Source organism: Aspergillus clavatus, genomic scaffold (genome assembly GCF_000002715.2).
Source record: "Aspergillus clavatus NRRL 1 1099423829796 genomic scaffold, whole genome shotgun sequence".
Lineage (NCBI taxonomy): Eukaryota > Fungi > Ascomycota > Eurotiomycetes > Eurotiales > Aspergillaceae > Aspergillus > Aspergillus clavatus.
Window position 1 is genome coordinate 227,446 of NW_001517103.1, and position 19,580 is coordinate 247,025.

At 50.9% G+C, this 19,580-nt stretch overlaps 6 protein-coding genes across 6 annotated transcripts, besides 1 other annotated feature; 4 read left to right on the plus strand and 2 right to left on the minus strand.

Moving 5' to 3' along the window:
* Nucleotides 1–163: 163 nt before the first annotated feature.
* On the minus strand, nt 164–1,611 carry ACLA_061170 (putative MFS monocarboxylate transporter; the record flags this gene model as incomplete). The annotated part of the gene is made up of 3 exons (XM_001273581.1): nt 164–924; nt 990–1,363; nt 1,424–1,611. The coding sequence occupies 3 exons, from the start codon at nt 1,609–1,611 to the stop codon at nt 164–166; spliced, it is 1,323 nt and encodes a 440-aa protein (XP_001273582.1).
* A 216-nt stretch (nt 1,612–1,827) lies between these two features.
* Nucleotides 1,828–1,857: a microsatellite.
* A 549-nt stretch (nt 1,858–2,406) lies between these two features.
* Nucleotides 2,407–3,486, minus strand: ACLA_061180 (MDR family NADPH-dependent oxidoreductase; the record flags this gene model as incomplete). Its single annotated transcript, XM_001273582.1, has 1 exon — nt 2,407–3,486. The coding sequence occupies one exon, from the start codon at nt 3,484–3,486 to the stop codon at nt 2,407–2,409; it is 1,080 nt and encodes a 359-aa protein (XP_001273583.1).
* Nucleotides 3,487–5,069: 1,583 nt separating this feature from the next.
* On the plus strand, nt 5,070–11,417 carry sidE (nonribosomal peptide synthase SidE; the record flags this gene model as incomplete). Its single annotated transcript, XM_001273583.1, has 1 exon — nt 5,070–11,417. The coding sequence occupies one exon, from the start codon at nt 5,070–5,072 to the stop codon at nt 11,415–11,417; it is 6,348 nt and encodes a 2,115-aa protein (XP_001273584.1).
* A 2,771-nt stretch (nt 11,418–14,188) lies between these two features.
* On the plus strand, nt 14,189–14,686 carry ACLA_061200 (uncharacterized protein; the record flags this gene model as incomplete). Its single annotated transcript, XM_001273584.1, has 4 exons — nt 14,189–14,218; nt 14,270–14,289; nt 14,504–14,608; nt 14,668–14,686. The coding sequence occupies 4 exons, from the start codon at nt 14,189–14,191 to the stop codon at nt 14,684–14,686; spliced, it is 174 nt and encodes a 57-aa protein (XP_001273585.1).
* Nucleotides 14,687–16,902: 2,216 nt separating this feature from the next.
* ACLA_061210 (uncharacterized protein) lies at nt 16,903–17,240 on the plus strand (the record flags this gene model as incomplete). Its single annotated transcript, XM_001273585.1, has 2 exons — nt 16,903–17,169; nt 17,223–17,240. 2 exons carry the CDS (start codon nt 16,903–16,905, stop codon nt 17,238–17,240), a joined length of 285 nt encoding a protein of 94 aa, XP_001273586.1.
* Nucleotides 17,241–18,735: 1,495 nt separating this feature from the next.
* On the plus strand, nt 18,736–19,434 carry ACLA_061220 (uncharacterized protein; the record flags this gene model as incomplete). The annotated part of the gene is made up of 1 exon (XM_001273586.1): nt 18,736–19,434. One exon carries the CDS (start codon nt 18,736–18,738, stop codon nt 19,432–19,434), a length of 699 nt encoding a protein of 232 aa, XP_001273587.1.
* Nucleotides 19,435–19,580: the final 146 nt, after the last annotated feature.

Consider the following 19,580-nt stretch of genomic DNA (forward strand, 5'->3'; position numbering starts at 1 on the left):
CTGCCACGGCCACGCGACGATATTCGAGGATGTATGTGCTATGTATGTAATATGTATACTTGACGCTGCATTAACTTTTTATGTTGTGTGTCCGAGTAGAGGATATCATACTCGGATAATAAGCCCGGTCAGACCGGCCAAAAAAAAAAAAAAAGAAAACACATTAATACTTGCCCTTCTCGCCATCCGTCCACTTCAGCAGGCGCAGCCAGATAAAGCACGCCACGCCCGTCGTCACCAGAACCGCACAGAACAGCTCCGCTTTCCAGAAGACGGCATGCTCCAGGTCCAGGAGCGTGCCGGCGATGGGGTTGCCGATCAAGAGGCCCACACCCGCAAAGGTGAAGCACATCCCCATGCGCGTGCCCACCACGCTCATGTTGGGGCTGAGTTTGGCGACGATGGTCGGCGGCAGCGAGACGATCGCGCCGGAGGCGAACCCGTACAGGCACGCGAAGACGATCGTGCCCGCGATGTTCTTGATGCCGAGCCAGGCGAAGGCGAGGATCGCGGCGGCCAGGCCCATGGGGATGATGGTGTTGAGGGAGCCGATGCGGTCGGCGACGAAGCCCGGGGTGATACGGCCGAAGACGGAGGCGGCGTTGAGGATGGCGATGATGTAGAAGGCGATATCGTCGTCGGAGTGCACGGCGGTGGACATGTAGGTGGGGAGGTAGAAGAAGGGGAAGTACAGGCCGACGAAGGCGAAGAAGAGGCCGAAGCTGAAGATCAGGAAGGGCGCTTCCTTGAAGGCGGAGAGGTCGAGCAGGGAGCGCGTTTGCTTGGGGGGAGGGAGGCGCATGCGCATCACGGCGAGCGACAGGCACAGGCCGCCGAGGGCGATGAAGGCGATGACGCGGGTGGTCCAGCCGAAGCCGAGGGGGTCGATGAGCTTGCGGAAGATGATGGGATAGATGACGGATCCTGAATTGGAACGGGTGAGCGTTCGATCAGAGTCAGAAAGGGAACGGAGGAGGAAGAAAGCATACCGATACTGCCTCCCGACGCGGTGATTCCCGTGGCGACAGCGCGCCTCGTGGTGAAATACGTTGCGACGATGGCAATGCTGGGCAGGAAGAGAAAGGCACAGCCGATTCCCACGGTGACCCCATGAGCCAAGAACACTTGGTAGTACTGGCTGGACAACGAGGTCATCATCAGCCCGAAGACGACCAGGAACGAGCCCAGAGCAACCAGCGTCTTCAGGTATCCTTTATCGAAAATGGGGCCGGCAATGACACCCACGACAAAGAGAAGGAAGCCCTGAACCGTTCCAATCCATGAGATGGACGAGGGAGAATGACCAGCCAGTAGGGTGGTCTCATAGTAGGTCTGGTACACGCCAAAGGTGTTGACCACGCCCCTGTCGAAAAAAATGAGTATGCGATTCGAACCCAATGAGATGACCGGACAGGAAACATACCAGGAATTGAAGAAGAGAAAGAAGGCTCCAACAACCTGCAGCCAGGCGACCATGCCTCCATTAGGGGGAGGAGGAGGAGAGGGCGTCTCCTGCACCGGGGCGACACCCTTCTCCCCGTCGGACTCTTCGACGGGGAGAGTAGAAGGGGGAGAGGAAGTCGCACTCTGCTTGTCCATGCTGACAGCCATAGCACCTAAGCAGCTTGTTTTTTTTTCTTAAATTAGAATGCTGATAGGATGGAGCCGCCGGGGTGAGTCTATCCCACGGACACGACCGACTCTATAAGCCTTCGTTTAAGACAAAGAAACCAATGCGACATGTCGCCAACATCCAACATCATTAATAATGCAATGAGACCATCTGCCGGATAGCCGAGCATTAGTAATATTTCCACCTCATTCTACCACAGGGATTCTCAGGGATTCACAGGGATTCGCACCAGCGTCCCTGCAGTGTGATGAATAGTGGCCGATCCTACCACTCGTCCATTCACCACTGTCGTATTTAATCCACCTACCGCGCAGCCCAAGAGTCCAAGACTCTATAAGACTCGTCCAAGTCGGCGCCACCCGGCCTGGCACACAAGGATAAAGATCCTCAGAATTCCTCCTGAGCACGGTGGTTCGAATCATCGTCGCCCGTGGCTAAATTGGACGGGAAAGGGGGCATCCTGCGGTCCGCAGCTACATCCAGCTGAGGTGCTGGCCAAAGCAAGCAACCAACAAAGTCTCCAACTTTTACGCTACCTGCGTTGTTTTCTTGTTTTTTTACACATTCTTTTTTGTCAAGGCAACAGTCATCGATTTTTTTCTTTTTTTTATTCTCCGGTATCCCACTAATAATAACGTTCATTATGAATCTGAATGGTGGTCTCTTGCAGATCCGCTACTGCAGTGATCGAGTCTAGCTCTGTCGCGCTTGCACGATTCTGTGGTTTTGGACGCAAACAATCCCCTCGCTTCGACTGGAGTCCCTCTGGTCGATTAGTGCTCAAACACGAGGATCTTCTTCCGTTCACCCAGAGCCCCCTTCTCGTGTCGCTGCAGCATATCCCGCAGGATTTGCTCCTGGCCCTTTTCACCTCGCTTCCACCGCACATACTCCACTGCCGGCGCCTTGAGCGTCCCCTCGACAAACAGTCGGGCAAACCACTCGAGCAGCGCGGTCTGATGAAACGCTGATCGGCGCCCGAGGCAGTCGCTCAGCCGGAACGCCTTGAGCGTAATATTGCGCTGCCAGAGGAATTGGCGGAGGGTGCCGTCGCGCACAGCAGACGACACTCCCAAGAAGCCCGCCGTGGCTAGGGTGGCCCCCGGCGCCAGGAATCCCGCCATCTGTCGCGCCAGTGCGTCATCCGAGACAAAGTCGATGGCCAGCGCGATGCGTTTGCCCGCCAGGAGCTCTGCGCCGCTGTCGGCCAGTTCCGTCGTCGTCAGCACGACGGATGCGCCATGCGTGCGCAGCGACCGCTTCGTGCGTTCGACTTCCTCCGCCGATGCGCGATTGCGGATGACGCTGATGACATTGACTCCCTGCAGCTGCGCCAGTTGGCTGATGAAATGGCTGACGGTGCCTGTTGCGGCGTTCTGGATGATCCAGTCGCCGGGCTCGAGCGCGGCGTAGTCGCGCAGCAGGAAGTAGGCGGGCGCCACCCCCATGCGTAGGATGCTGGCCAGGCGCGGGTCGAGCGTGGTGGGAACACGCAGCACGTCGTTTTCGTCCAGTACGGCGTGTGTCCGCCAGGATCCCCGACAGTGGGTCCGCAGGATCACTGGCTCCCCGACATGGAACTGGGTCACTGCCGATCCCGTCTGGATGATGCGGGCCGCCCCATCCGAGCCCGGAATGGGCCTGTACTCGCCGTTGTCCAGAGGGGCGCTGTTCTGGGGCTTCACGGGGTATTTGCCATGCAGGACGAGGAAGTCCAGAGGGTTGATGGGCGCGGCCAGCATCTCCACGACGACTTCGTGAGGGCCGCACTCGGTGGGTGTGGTCGACGAGACCAGACGGATCTCCTGCACGGGCTCTGAGGCCTCGTAAGAGAAAACAAGTGATTCTGCCATGGCGATGTAACGAAGCTTTGGAGAAAAAAAAAATGGATGAATGGCGAGGGTTGATTGGTCAAGAAGCCCTGGATTGATGGTTGGATGCTGACCCGATGTCGAGCGTTTGTGGACGGCCCATTTATAGCCATTCCGAACGCACAGATCCTACTCTACTGTAACTCTGTGTAAGTCCGTAACCGTCATTACATCCGTGCTCGGATCGGTAGAAGAGATTCCGAAAACTTCTTCAGCCAAGAGTGGGATGATCATCACCGACCTTGGCTGAGTACCTTATGCGTCTCTCACAAGTAACAAGCTCTACGGCTGTCTCAGCCAGAACTCTTGCACCATCCTAGGGCGAGCTTGTCAGAAATCCTGCGAGAAAGTTCCACTCGTCTACGGTCCCTGTTTCCGGTTTAGCACCAATAGACCGACCCTGTTTGTCAACGTTTTCCTCGGCAAGCAAGCCATTCTCTCAGTGGCTCGCTGCGTCCCGACCTGCATGAGAGCGCTGATCAAATACGAATTGGCCATTAGATGCACAAACCAACAGGGATCACGGCGTGGCTGCTGCCTAAGAACTGGCATCACACCATGGCGCAATGACACATGGTTTGAATCAGAGAGCAGAGGCTCCGAAAGGCAGCGATGAACAAATCACAATCCTCTCGCTTACTCCTGTTTCTCCGGCGGCCGCCCTTTTACCTGCAGATCTTATTACAACATCTTCTTCATGGCCGCTCCCGCTTCGATTCGGGTAATGCTGCTCTGGCCCTGATAGGCTGGGTTGCATGCAGTCGATCGGGGATTCAGATCCTGAAGAATCACAGAGTATATCCCTCGATCTCGTCATCACCAACCGTCCTTGTCTCGGAGGCTGCGGTTCATCCGGAGTGAGAACTACAGGGTATGCGACTTTATGCAAGACGGGTGCATGTGTGCACGAGCAATGAATGCAACTGCAAATCCCTCGTGTTCGACGTTGGATCCGCCCTCATCGTCGGCGACGCTCAGGTCCAGACGACGAAATTTTCTGCAACCCTGGCGACATTTCCCTCTCCGCACCTGCAGAGGCCCACGCCCTTGACTTGAAGCGAGACGTCTAGAGCGCAACGGCATGCGTGGATTAGATGGAAATGCCCTCGGCGCATCTTCGGTTGGGACCGACCGGTTTGCTTCCAGGCAGGGGTCAGAGTGAGATCATCGCGCTACTCGTGCTGATTCTTGCATGGTATTCCCACGAGGACGCGATCTAGACGTCGAAGGATGGAGGCACGGGGGGGGGGGGCGAAGCGTGTTGCTGGAGGTTTCAGGAAAGGCCTCATGGTTGACATGGATGGTGAACCTGAACTCGGCCGCACGGACGGCCATGTCCTGGATTGCTGTATTGGATCCTCAACGAAGTTGAAGATGGTGAGATGCTGCTGTCTATAGCACAAGGGCACACGTAAATACCGTCAGATATCCCTCTATCATCGCATCCTCATCATCATCCTCATCCTCATCCCACAGACCTCAAATCGAGGCATCCTCCAATGTTCCTTCGCTGCTAGTCCTCCTTCTCTCGTTTGACTCTTTTTTTGTTCTTTCTTTCCTCAAAAATGGCCCCCGTTGCTCTTCGAGACGTCGCTGAGAGCCCTGAGCTCGAGGGCACTCAGATTGTCCCCACCAAAATCACCTCAATTCCTTCTCTCAACCATCCCTCCCCTCCTTGTCTCGTCACCGACTTCATCAAGTACCAAGTCGAATCCAACCCCGAGGCTCCAGCCGTCCATTGCGAGCAGGAGCAGCCCTACAGCTATGCAGAGCTATGGCAACTCGTCCTCCAGATTGCGAATGCGGGCCAATTCCGCTCTGGACGGATCATCCCTCTCTGCATGGATCCTTCGGTCGAGTTCGTAGCCACCGTGCTGGCTATTCTGTGGTCAGGATCTGCATATGTCATCCTGGATCCAGAGGGCTCTGCGCAGCGTAACCGTGTCATCGCGGCCGATTGCGGGGTGGAGCCGGTGGTTGTGCATGAAAAGTATGCTTTGCTGTTTGACGAGAGCGTCAGCATTGAGAGCATCCGCTCCAGCACCCTGCCCTTGGAGGACCTCAGCTCTCCCACCACCAACTCATCAGACCTGGCGTACTTGATCTATACCTCGGGGTCAACGGGTACCCCCAAGGGCGTCCTCCTCAGCCATCGCGCAGTCTCTCACGGCATTGACCAGTTTCAGCTCAACGGCCGCAAGCGGTGGCTGCTCTTCTACAACCCCATCTTCTCTGCTGCTCAGAGAACCATCCTTGCCACCTTGTCCAAGGGAGCCTGTCTCTGTCTTGCTAGACGAGAGAGACTCGCAACCGCCCTCCCCGAGGTGCTCAACAATCTGCAGATTGACGCTTTGGGCATCACACCCTCCGCCCTGGCCTTGCTGTCTCCCGGCGAGGCACCAGACTGTCTGCAGCAAATCACCACCGTCGGCGAACCACTCAGCCAGACTCTCGTGGACACTTGGGCAGACAAGGTCCATCTGCGCGTCTCCTACGGTCTCAGCGAGTGCGCCCAACTGAACTTTTCCCGTCGCCTTCAGCCAGGCGACAACCCCCGCAACCCCGGCCGCCCAGTTGACACCACCACCGCCGTCATCCTGGAGCCCGGTACCACCACTCCCCTAAAAATCAACGAACCGGGCGAGTTGTGCCTTTATGGCCACCAGGTCGCCAATGGCTACCACCAACGTCAGAAAGAGACCCAAGCGGCCTTCATCAAGGCCCCCGAGGGGAACCCTGGCATGATGATGTTCCGCACTGGCGATCTGGCCGTGGCGCGCGAGGATGGCACCTTCGAGATCCTGGGTCGTATCGACCACCAGGTCAAGATCCACGGCCAGCGTGTGGAGCCCGAAGAAGTCGGCGCGAAGCTCGCGACGGTCGCCGGCGTGGCTGGTCTCGTCTGCGTCGGATGTTACATCAACGAGCGCATGTCTCTTGTTGCCGCCGTGGTTCCTGCGCAGGACGCTGAATGGGGCGCGCTGGTGCAGAGTCTGCGCGAGTCTGCGCGCCAGTCGTTCCCGCCCTACATGGTGCCGAGCTACTGGCTGTCCTGTGCAGAGTTTCCCGTCAATCAGAACGGCAAGGTCAACTTCCGTGCTATCCGGGAGCTGGCTGAGTCGACGGAGATTGGACAGCTGCTGGGCCATGGCGCCGCGTCGAAGAACATCGGTGATGGGTCGAGTCTGAGCGAGATCGCCTCGGAAATTGCACAGGTCTGGGCGGAGGTCTTGCACTTGTCTGCCTCCTCAATCCTGCCTACTGACTCGCTTGTGGCGCTGGGCGGCACCTCCATTGACGCCATCCGGGTGATTCGTGAGCTCAAGCAGCGGGGTATCCATGTTGAGTTGGCCGACATGCTCCAGGCACAGCCCATTGAGGAGATTGCGGATATGGCTCATCTGGACTCTTCTGCCACCCACATCAATGAATCTGCTGAGCCTTTCGCTTTCATCTCGGACGAGGGCCTCAAGACGGATCTACTCGCTGACCGCGGGGTCGTCGATGCCTATCCAGTCACGGCACTGCAGGAAGGTATCCTTGCCAGCACCTTGCAGGGTAACCAAGATTACCTGTATCAGCGCATCTTTGACATCCGCCACCTTGACCCGGTGCGACTGCAGCTAGCATTCCAGGTTGTCTTCTGGCGCAGCGAGCTCCTCAAGTCTACCTTTGCCACTGCCGCCAAGGGCTTCGCACAGGTCGTGCGCAACGATTTCAACCTTCCCTGGTCAGAAGTCTCCAGCGGCCCAGGAGAGTATCTCAAGGCCGATAAGGAAAGAGGAGTCACGCTTGGGGAACCCTTCGTCCGCGTTGCAGTGCTTGACGGTGGCATTCTGGTTGTCTCCGTGCACCACGCCCTCTTTGACTTCTGGTCCCACGGCTTCCTGTTCGACGATGTCGCGGCCGTGTACTATGGCCGGCGCCCTGAGAAGCGCCCATCGTGGAAGTCTTTCGTTGCTCTGCTGAGCTCCCGAGACACGAAATCGTCCCAGGACTTCTGGAACGAGCAACTGGCCGAGGCTGTTCCAACCGTCCTCAACTGGTCTCCCGCCACACAGACCACTACTGTTGCGCGGACCATCGGCCGCGAGATCAAGTCCGCTGCCTCCGCACTGCATGCTCCGACCAGTGCCATTTTCCACGCCGCCTGGGCCCTGGTTCTGTCCTCGCACATTTCGTCCAAATCCATCACGATGGCCACGGCTGTCTCGGGTCGGGAACTGCATCTGCCAGGCATCGAAGCACTCAATGGACCGACGCTGGCTGTCGTCCCTTACGCCGTGAGCATCGATCCTGAGCACACGCTCCAGCAGCTTGTGCAGTCGGTCAACGCAAACCTCTGGCAGGTTATCAGGCACTCGCAGTTCGGAGTGCGCAATGCGCTGGCCGCTGCTGGACGCCAGAATACCACGCTCTTCGACACCATGGTCAATATCCTGGTGAGCGAGAAGGACAAGGATGATATCTCCAAGGAGGTCTTCCAGCTGTATGGTCAGCGGCCCGTGTGGAGGACTGAGTACACGACCCTCAACATCGAAGAGAGCAGCGCCGGGATTGATGTCACGCTCACGTCGCCGATGGATGCGCGCCGTTTGGAGTTCATTATCGACCAGTTCTGCCTGGCGTTGAATCTCATCGCATCCCACCCCCGGCAGACCGTCAAGGCCACTAGCCTTGTAAGCTCGGCGGAGTTGCAGTTCCTGCTTGAATCAAACAATGAGCTCCCAGCTGCCACCCGCACCCTCCACGGTCAGTTTGAGGCCATGGTGCAGACATATTCCGACCGCGTCGCCATCAACTACCAGAACGAGGAATTCCTCACATATGCCGAATTGAACACTCGGGCCAACCGCATGGCCAACTATCTGTCCGAGAAGGGCGTTGTCGCCGGCGACATCGTCCCTCTGCTCCTGGAAAAGTCGCCTCTGATGATGACAGCCATCCTGGCGCTGTTCAAGCTGGGCGCAGCCTATGTGCCTCTGAGCCCGGAGAACCCCCTGGAGAGAAACGCGTACATTGCTCGGGACGTCAACGCCAAGTTTGTGCTCACCGAGACCGAGAACGAATCGTACTTTGCCTCGGAGACCGATATCCCCAGCATCCTTGTCGACAAGGCCCGGCTCTGCGCCTACGGCCCGGAGCCACAGCAAGCGCCCGTCGCCCCTGACGCACTTGCATACCTCCTCTACACCTCGGGCAGTACCGGTCTACCCAAGGGTGTCATGGTGACGCACGGCGCATGCGCCGCGGCGATGCAGTCAATCATCGACTTTGAGAACCGTCAGGGCCAGGAGTCGAGAATGCTGCAGTTCTCCAACTACGTCTTCGACGTCTCGCTGTACGACTTTTTCGTCGCGCTGCACAGCGGCGGCACACTGTGCATTGCGCCGTCGGATCGCCTCCTCAACAACCTTGCCGAAGTGATCGACGAGATGGACGTGAACCATGTCTTCTTGACCCCCACTGTCGCCCGTCTGCTGAACCCCAGCGATGTCCCGAAGCTGCAGTCCATGACGGTCGGCGGCGAGCAGCTGACCCGGGATGTGGTGACCACGTGGGCTTCGCGGGTGAGCCTGCGCAACGGCTACGGGCCCACCGAGGCGTCTGTCCTGGTCACGATGAAGGATGTGGACAGTGACACGATTGGAGGCAATATTGGTCGGCCGCTTGCTTCGGTCGGCTCGATTATTCTCGAGGCGGATGGCGAGCGTGCGGTGCCTTATGGTGCTGTTGGAGAGCTGTGTTTTTTTGGACCTCAGCTTGCTGAGGGTTACTTCAAGAAGCCCGATGTCACCGCTGCCGCTTTCATCGGCAGTGAGGTGCTACAGGGTCAGCGCTTGTATCGCAGTGGTGATCTTGCCAGATACCTTCCCGGCGGAGATATCGAGTGCCTGGGCCGTAAGGACGACCAGGTCAAGATCAACGGACACCGCATCGAGCTCGGAGAGATTGAGCAGGCTTTCCTCCGGACTGGTGAGGTCAAGGACTGCATCCTCACCGTCTGGAAGCAGAACAGCACCGCGCATCTTGTTGCGGTGGTCGTCTTCGATGGCGCCGCTTCGGAGGACTCCAGTACCATTCTCTCTCTGCAGGACTACGCGGACCAGGCACAGCAACTGCGCGCAAACCTCACGGGTCTGACGCCATACATGATTCCCAAGGCAATTGTTCCTCTCGCCTCCCTGCCTCGACTCCCCTCTGGAAAGGCGAACCGCAAGCAGCTGAAGGCAATGGTTCAGGGCTTGAGCCAAGGCGAGCTGACCAAGTTTTCCTTCGACAAGATCGGCGTCTCTCAGACCAAGGGAGCAGTCGTGCCTCTTGTCTCCGAGACGCAGAGAGTGCTGCAGCAGGGATGGATTGAGGTCCTCCAGCTCCCCGACGACGAGTTCGGACAGGAGGCCGACTTCCTCAGCCTCGGTGGTGATTCCATCGCTGCCATCAATCTTGTCAGCTGGCTGCGGCGCAAGCAGCTCAAGGTCTCGGTGCGAGATGTTCTCAAGTATCCGCTCCTGGCAGCCATGGCCGAGCAGCTGAAGGGAGAATCACTTGAAGCGAAGCAGGTGCCGCAGAAGACCTTTACGCCTCCGGCGGAGCTCGGTGCTGCTATCTCCTCGTCTGGCCTGTCGCAAGAGCAGTATGAGTACGTCTACCCGTGCGGACCGGGACAGTCCGAGTTCCTCACACAGGGTGCCCATCCTGAAGCGCTATGGAGTCTGATGGCTGTCCGGAACGCTGGCGAGAACTTTGACGCAAAGGAGTGGATTGACCTTGTGCGCCAGCTGACGGAGACCAACGAGATCCTGCGCACGACTTTCACTCGCTGCCAAGGCAAGTGGTATGGTGTTGTTCTCCGCGATGCTACCCCGGTGGTGGAGCTGTACGACGACGTTACCAGCGAGGAACAACGGAAGCAAATCATCGACTCCATCGGCGACCATCGCTTCGTCTTCGGCAAGCCCTTCATCCGCTACGGCATCCTGCGTCTCGCCAACGGCGAAAGCCACATCGTCACCAAGCTCGACCACGGCCTCTACGACGGCACCCTCCTGCGCGTCTTCGGCGAGCACTTCGAGGCCTACCAGCGCGGCGTCGCCCTCGAGCGCTTCACCCCCTTCAAGGACTTCACCGACCACATCTGGCAGACGGACAATAGCAGCACACTCTCCTTCTGGGCGCAACCCGACAAACGGCCCATCCCCTTCCAGTTCCCCATCACCGACTCCACCAACACCCTCGAGCCCCGCATCAACTCCGTCTTCGTGCACACCATCAACCTCGAGTTCGACGCCTTCGCCAAATCCACCGGCGCCACCGTCTCGATCATCTTCCAGTCGATCTTCCAGCTCTGGCTGGCGCTGCGCAGCACCCAGCGCGATGTTGCCTTCGACTACCTCTACACTGGCCGCAACGTCGACCTCCCCGACCCGCAGACCATCAACGGCACCTGCGCCAATTTCCTGCCCATGCGCTCCGACGTCGACCCGCAGATGCCCGTGCAGGAGTTCCTGCGCCAGACCCAGGACGAGTTCTGGCAGTACACGGAGAACAGCAACGTGTGGATGGACGAGATCCACGACGCCTGTGGCACGACCCGGGAAGGTTTCGCCAACAAGACGCTCTTCCTCTTCCAGCCCTTTGAGCCGGTCGTGGGGGCGACGGGCAAGCAGTACCAGAAGTGGGTGGTGATGGCCAAGTCGGAGGTGACGATGCCGCAGCCGTATGCGGTGGTGTTCGAGGTGGTCAAGACGGCGGATGTGAATGGGTATAAGCTCAAATTCGCCTATGATAAGAGACTGTGGGAGAGAGCGCAGGTGGAGGAGGAGGCGAAGGTGGTGGAGAGGATGCTGGCCAAGGTCATGGAGGACCCGAATGCGTCCGTGGGTGATGTTTTGGCTTCGTTTCGAGCATGATCTGTTTGTTTTCCTATCTTTGATTTGATGAACAAAAGTCTTTGATGTTACTTTTGCGAGATGGCTTTTCTTCTAGTGAGTTGGCAGATCGAAATTTGATAATACTCAGCAATCAATGAGATCCCATAACTACTACCTTAGTATCAAACCAACACTGAGAGAATCAACCGATTCATTAGCTCAGTGACTTCTTGCTGATCATTCCCCTGCTCATCTTGGAGGTACTCCGTAGGACTTCGAATCTTGAGTCTCTACAGTGCTTTTCCTCCGTCTATGAGGCGACATGTCGACTCTGCAGCAGCCGAGTTCTTCATCTTCCTGCGATCTGGTGCCGTTCTCTTCTAATTAAAAGAGCCTCGTTCCTACACTGATTCTTCTCGGAAACTGTCATCCTTACAGAGCATAACCATCTAACCACACTATTTCAATGACCTCTGTTGCCAGCTGGTGCCAGCAGATGAGAGCGCCAAGCATAATACATGTAGGCATAAAAATAATAATAGGCTAGATATCTATAACTATAGTATTATTAAGAGTATAGAAAAAGATTAATAACAAGATAGATATTATTATTATAAGTTTTTACTTCTAACTACTAATAATATTATAGGGAGGAGCCTCTAGTATATTAGCTAGGGCTTCTTCTTATTATTAGAGATAGTATAAGCTATAGTTAAGTAAGAGCTCTTAGTAGCCCTATCAGGTGCCTCGTATTAGGGACAGCTGGCTTGGATCGCGTTGTTAACATCAAGAACCTGAAGCATGAGATTCGTACGGCATTGGCAGCTTCCCTGTGATGGCAGCGGGCTCTCAGGGTTACCATTCAGGCTTGTCGATGGAGGTGTCTGTGTTGTCAGGAGTTAAAAGACATGTGTATCCTCCGTCGATAGGCTATTCGGGGGGTCAATTGCCTATCTGCAATGTTAGCTTATCTGAATTCACTCAAAAAGAGCAAGGTGCCAGAGGGGCCGGGGGTGCTACACATTATGGCACAGATCTAGGGAGGACCAGTCAAAGAGATAATTGGACATCTTCTTTGGCCAGTCAGCCATGGTGTTAAGGTCTTGCTCACGGACCTCCTCATCAAGATGCAGGGGATCTGCAGTATCCACCACCCAGTCCGTCGACATCGGAACTGCTGACAGCTTGGCTACAGACAGCGACGTATCGACGCCTACAGGAGACTGGCTGCTGGATGTCACTGAGCTATCAACGTTCTTCAGACGCACAGAAGAGTGAGTAGATTATGGACTTGAATCTATATATGCTCAGCAGAAGTGCATGGAAGGATTCTCCGATGTAAATATAGGACTAACTATGGGCGGGACCTCAACTCAAGAGATCCCATCTTAGACTAATCCAAGGCTAAAGGGCCTTACTACGTAGTCTCCATATTCCTAATTCTGCTCCCCTGCAAAGCTAAGACCCCCCAAAGCCCAATGGACGTGTCAAATAAAATATGATCATCTGTATTGTTGTTACACCACACCATGCCTAACAGGTGGGAACACTAGGATACAGGGATATGCAGTAGTGGCTAGTCTGGGCCCTGTCAAGCAAGTAATAATTAAATATTTGGTTGAATCATGCCATTATTTTAGTATTCATGTGCTTTATCACCATGTGGAGGATGTCTTCTATCTTCTATACTATTAAGTAATATTACTTTAATTTCCTACCCTCCCTAGTACCCAAACTAAATAGGCACTTACCAAAATTTATGGTACTTCTTCCTTTAAAAATAATAATGCTGATGGACTGATCTAGCTGTTCTATCTCCTTCCATTAAAGGAATCCATTGGTTCTGTTAGATAACAGGCTACGCCACCTCAGTGGATTAAGAAATGTAGAAAGTTATTAGGAGTGCTTTTAGTCAAGCTATAAGGTTCTAGCCCTTCTGCTATTAGAAACCTTATCATCTGTGCCCTCTCCTTTGAACCATGCTTGCCAAGCCCTACATAGTACCTCATTTCTAGCTGTGCTTGTGAGGCAGTTCATAGCGCCTTCCCATGGCCAAAATGGAGTTCTCTACAAGATAACGGCTCAAACAGGCAGATGGGACGGAGATTGTAGGAATGATGGCAGAAAAAGGGAAGTCTGGTTCAGTACCCTCCTTGTGTCTTGTCTGCTGGCAGGAATTTGGACAAAGCCTCCGCCGGGAGATCAGCCGGAATGATGCACTGATTTTAGGCATCATAATGGTTTGTAAGCAACACAGGAAGCGAGAGTATTGATCGTCCTGCCGGATAGATAAGGTGTGTTCTGAGGCCCAGTACAGACAGAGAGATATTCAAGGCAACAGTCAGTGAATTTGCTATATTCGGTCCAGGCTGACACCGGGCATATGTGGACAGCACACAAAAGTGGAGTCTAGAGACGGTGGCGCAGTTAGCTTGCGCGAGAAAAGGCCAATCATGGTTGAGAACACTGGGCAGGAAGGGTGATGGTCATCTTAGCATGGCGCTTAGCCACATGTCGTAGCTGGGTAATCAGGGTAATATGAATACTGATAGATATGGGCATGTAGCTCAGATATAGAGGTGTGTCCTCCTCTTATTCTCTTATCCTAGCTACTCCCTAGTAGATATAAATAAGGGAATAGATTATGCTAGTTAGTATGTGTTGCACTATGCCTATTTAGGCATGCTAAGTGAGTATATCACTGATATGGTGAATACCACTCTACAACACCACATTTAAGCAGGGGTTAGAAAGAAAAGCAGCAGCAGGCCTTGTCACAAGTGAGGATTGTGGATAGCTCTTCTCCAGCAATGCAACCTGGTAATCAGGCCATGACAGTAGTGAGTGCAGCACTGAGTGGTGTCGTGGAGGGATAAAATTACGAATACCAGGGTCTGAGTAAAGAGATAAGGTAAGAGATGGAGAAGTAGAGGCTAATAAGGACATCTTTTAATCAACCAGGGTGCGTTAAAGATTATGACAGTTAGAACATAAGAGACAGTTTTTAAACCCCTAAACCTACTATAGAGTACTTACTACTTCTTCTGAGTAGTCTACTAGTTACCAGTGACCACTGCCACTGCTTATGAGGATTTATCCTCGTCCTTACTAAAAACCAATGTGAGGATTGGCAAACATGCTAAGCAGCATGGGAACATCAGCAGCTTGAATTACCCTAATATTCAACAACGCCAACAAATCTATCAGCAACCAGCTACCTACTTTCTCTCGTAAGTTTTTTGGTGCCTTCAACAAGACATTGGGAGATAACAAAACTAACTGTGAATAGTACAGAAGCTAAGGATTAGAAAGGTTAGGAATTCAGTGATTATTAAAGCTACAAGCCCGCGTGTACCCTGGTCTACTCTGGTCCACCCCAGTGATTTTGTTAGTATGATGGGGCGGGCAGGTGTAGGCGCTTAGGGCTTCTAGCTCACTGCCTTCCCAATTAGGTACGAAGAAAACTTCATATCTTTAAGATCTAGGGAATCCAAATAGTAGTAATATAGTGATATTTAACCATGCCTACCACTCCTGAACCTACTACTCCCCCTAGATCATCTAAGTAGTATTCTATGCATCTTACCCGGGATAATTAGATTCATATCCTAATATCAAGAGATATAGGATTAACCTACTAATAGATATCTTCTTAGCTTAGATTAGCTATCATTAGGTTCAATATATATATATTAAAGTTAGTAAGTGTAAGGATCATAAAGGGTCCTTTATATATATATAGCAAAGTTACCTTTATAAAGGAGCCTTATCTAATAAAAGGCTTCTTATAAGAGGTTAAGTTAATAATTATATAATATATAAAGGTTATAACCTCTACGTATGATTACTAAATTTAGGAGTTTAAAAATAATGTTTTTAAATAAAGATGTTTATTATTAAACCTCTTTATAAGTACTCTTTTTTGTATTAATTTACTAGCCTTTCTAGATTAAGAATTCTTATATTTTATTATTTAATCTTTAAAACTAATTTATTAGAAGAACAATGTTATAAAAAGGATTAATTAGACCTAAGCTATTTAATAAATCCTAAAAGCTTTATAATAATTTAGGAATAGTCTATAGACTTGAAAAAATATTTATAGAGCTAGAACTAAGATAAATAATTTATATTACTTATTAAAAAGATTAGTATTTAAATCTAATTCTTATTAGAGTTAGAATAATACTTTATCATAGGTATATAACTTATTATATTTTTATTATAAGTTAGAAGTCTATCATAAAGATTAATAATTGAAATTAAAAATATATATATTAAGATTATAATAATTTACTTAGATTATATTCCTTCTAATTTTAGTAAAGCAAGATCTTTTAGAACGTTCATAATTAAAAATAAAAATATTTTTATATCTTTCTAGAATCTTAATCAAATAATCTAAAAAATTATAAATAAGAGATATAATTATAAATATTTCAAATAAGGCCCTATAAGAGAGGAATAAATTATATATATTAATAAACATGAGATAAATAATAGATTAAAATTAAGAATAATATAAAGAACCTAAAAGAATATAATTTTGTTTTCCTAAGTTCTTATAATATTGAAGTAGAAGATTTATAAATATTTAGAATTTCTCAAGTCTAAGAAAGAGATAGTCTTCTTATTTATAAGATTATATCTAATTATTAAGTAAAATACTTAATAGGATCCCTTATATAAAGATAAGAATTATTAAAATCTTAAAATTTTTGAAAAATGTCTTATAGATTATATTATTTATAAAAAGATAGAGAAGATAAAATTTAATACAAGTATCTTATTTATAAAGAGATAGGACTTATAACTTCATTTCTTCAATATCTTATAGGCTTATTTTTTCAGATAAAAAAAATTATAAATGTTATCTAAATAAGTCTAAATAAAAGAATTTTATAAAAATAAAATAAAAAGTATTGTAAGCCCCTACTTTCTTATCTAAATATATTTCTTTAGACTTAAAAAGATAAGAAGAGGTAGAAATAATTAATAATAAAAAATATAATTAATCTTATTCTTATAATACTAGCTAGAAAGAATAACTAAAAATATTTATTGTAATAAGTCTGTTTAAAGATATTAATCTTATAAAAAATAAGAAATGAAAAAGTAATAAAAGTAACTATCTTAATTAAAGATAAAAAAAAGATAAAATAGTTTTTTATATAGAGCTAGCTTTATAAATCTATCTTATCTTAATATATTACGCCATAGTAGAGTAGCAGTCAAAGTCAGTGGTTGATATTAGGGGGTCGCCTTGCCTGTCTCCCTCTCTTTTGATTCTTTACTACTGTTGGAATCATAATACTATGGGTGTTGTTGTAGGGAGGCTTACCCTACCCTACTATTAGTCAACACCCGCCCACCAAGACCTTTATTGAGCTCACCTACATGAGCATCGCACACCTGGCACCTAGATAGAAATCCAAGCATCTCATTCAGGGATTTTCTACCCCTATGACAGGTGTGGTGGATAGTATCAACAGTAAAAAAAATACGTTGTGGCAGCTTTGTAGCTATGGTCCGCAGCAGGCGTCGCCCGCATCGCCATCGTCTCGCGGTCTGCCAGTCCGCTGAAACAGGCCGAAGCGCCCCTGAAGCTGCCTATCCGTCCGTCCGGGTCGTGCTCTTCCAGGCCTCTGTCATGGACGGTGTCCGGATGACCGGAATTCCGCGCGGGCTGGGCCCTGCCAACGGATTAGTTCTCGGCGCCGCAGTCATCCATCGTCGCGAGAAGGCAACGGACATCACCAAACAGGAGCTCCGAGATGCGTTCGACACCAAGGTCAATCCTTAGTATATGGTGATATGATATCCTGACTATATGGTATGTAATAGCCTGTCTATGGTCCTTAATATCTGTGGAGGTAGGGGTAATAGGGAATACATGCAGTAGACAGTACAAAAATCCAAAAGTCCATTTTGTTGATCTAGTCCACCGTATCCCCAGGGTTCTTTTGGCCCACGCGTCTTGAGCGGATTTTAGAACGAGGCACGTTCTTTCTATGACCTGATAGGCATTTTGCCTGCAGGGGGTTACTGTCATAAGAACTACTGTTACTGGCTAACTAGGGTCTAGACTCTAGACACCTTTTTAGTGTAGCAGTAGAACTACTACATTAGCACCTGAAACTTCCACTAAAAAAATTAAGCCTTAAGATTATGAGTTTAAATCCAGGACATGGCAGAAGAAAAGGTACTAATATTGGCTAACAGTAGCCACCTAGTATAAGATAGTGTTAGAAGATATAACTACATCAGGGATGATAAGGCAGGGAGCCAAAGAGCCAAAGATGCATACATAATATTCTAGTAGCAGGATGAAAATACAAGTCTTTTCACCCTTGGAGGGGGGGGTGGGGGTTCATAAGAACTACTGTTACTGGCTAACTAGGTAGGGTCTGGACACCTTTTTAGTGCAACAGTAGAACGCCTACAACAGCCACCTTAAAACACCGCCCATCCTGACAACAGGGATTATCATGTCTCAACGATGCCAGCTTCGCACCTTGCACTAGTGGGGGACTCACAATCAGTACATATGTACATAAATTCTCACGTACTAGCCGTGTCCGATATGGCCCTCACGTGCGGAGATTTCTTGCCTCGCATGTATTTGATCTCATATGTCGAGTCACAGATTCTCGTGGGATTATACTGCCTCCCGAGTTTAATCCAGCAAACAAGTGAAAAAAATGTTCGGCACAATCCGATACGACAAGGACACTAATAGTCGTGAGCATGTGGAGCTCCAAAGAGCCGATGGCATTGAGGCCAGAGGTTATACCCCGATTGCCTGTGACCGCTGTCGTTCGCGAAAGGTCAGTGAATTCACATCACCCTCCTTCCACCACTACAATCTACATCTACCCTGGGGCAATGAACAATTCTATAATTCCTCGCCGCAGCAGAATGCCTGCTGACATGTCCCCAGCTGAAATGCAGCGGCGACAAAGATGGCTGTGGAAGATGCCAGACTGCCTCGGTCACCTGCACCTATCGAGATGTCTTGTCGATCAAGGACAGCAGGAGAGTGTCCAAACGGGTGTGCACTTCGAACAACCAGTTGCCAACTCCGAGCACACGTTGCGCTTCCAGCCGCAGCCAACCACAACCCTTAAGCACAGAGGTAGACCAAGAGCGTCCTCAAAATACGTCGGACTCTGAGCCGTTAAATTGGCTATCCTCCTCCTCCGAGGCATTTACTGAATCGCCCAACACGTGGGTGAGCTCGATCTTGCCAATGCAACCTACGTTCTCTGCAATGATAGATGATCGTGCAACTCTCGGACATGATATATTATGTGGGATGTCTGGGGCTCCGGAAAGCAATGATCCCTCGTCGATAGACATGGACAATATCTTTGACGCAGTCCTCGATACGGAGGCAGCCTACCACCACACAAACGCCCCGTCGCAGCCACCCCGTCTTAACGAAAATAGTCCAGAGAAACGGGCAGGACGGGCCTCGCTACCAGGAGGTAATCTGTCATCCGCTGTTGGCGCTGGCAAGAGGATTTCCTCCAAATGCGAATGCCTCAGCGACGTGGCTCGGTTCCTGGAAGTCATTGGGGTAGAATCGGCAGAGGCGAGAGCTGACATGCTCCTGGTGTGCGTGAGTCGAGGGATGCAGATCTGTAGGGAGGCGCTTCGTTGTTCAGACTGTAGTGCCCGTGGGGACAATGGCATGTTTCTAGCCATTGTCTTACAACAGCTCGTGACTCTGACGCGCACCGCGTCAGACCAGCTTCTGGCTTGGACTCGCGAAAATAGGAACTGCCAGGGATCCGCTACCGAGATTCACAGTCCCACCGTTTGGCTCGACCAGTACAGAATCGAAATGCCGGATCTTAAGGTCCCGCTTATTCGTCACATCGCCTTGTTGCACTTATTCAGTTTGCGAGATCTATCAAACGGCATCAAGGATAAAGTTAGGCCCACCAGTTTGGCGGGGCACCTAATTACGGATTGCGAAAGCAATATTGTTGATGCCCTCGAGATGGTTCAAGACAAGGCATCGAATGCGATGCCTATGGGTTCTGCGACTTAGATGGGGAAGAAGTTCAGAGCGGAAAGATATATGCTCACTTGACACTGGCGTCCGCGCAGTTTGAGCGATGCCAATCATGAACAGAGCAGCATCTAGAAGATCCCAAAACAAGGGAGCCCAAATCAATTCATTGCTTGCTGTATAAA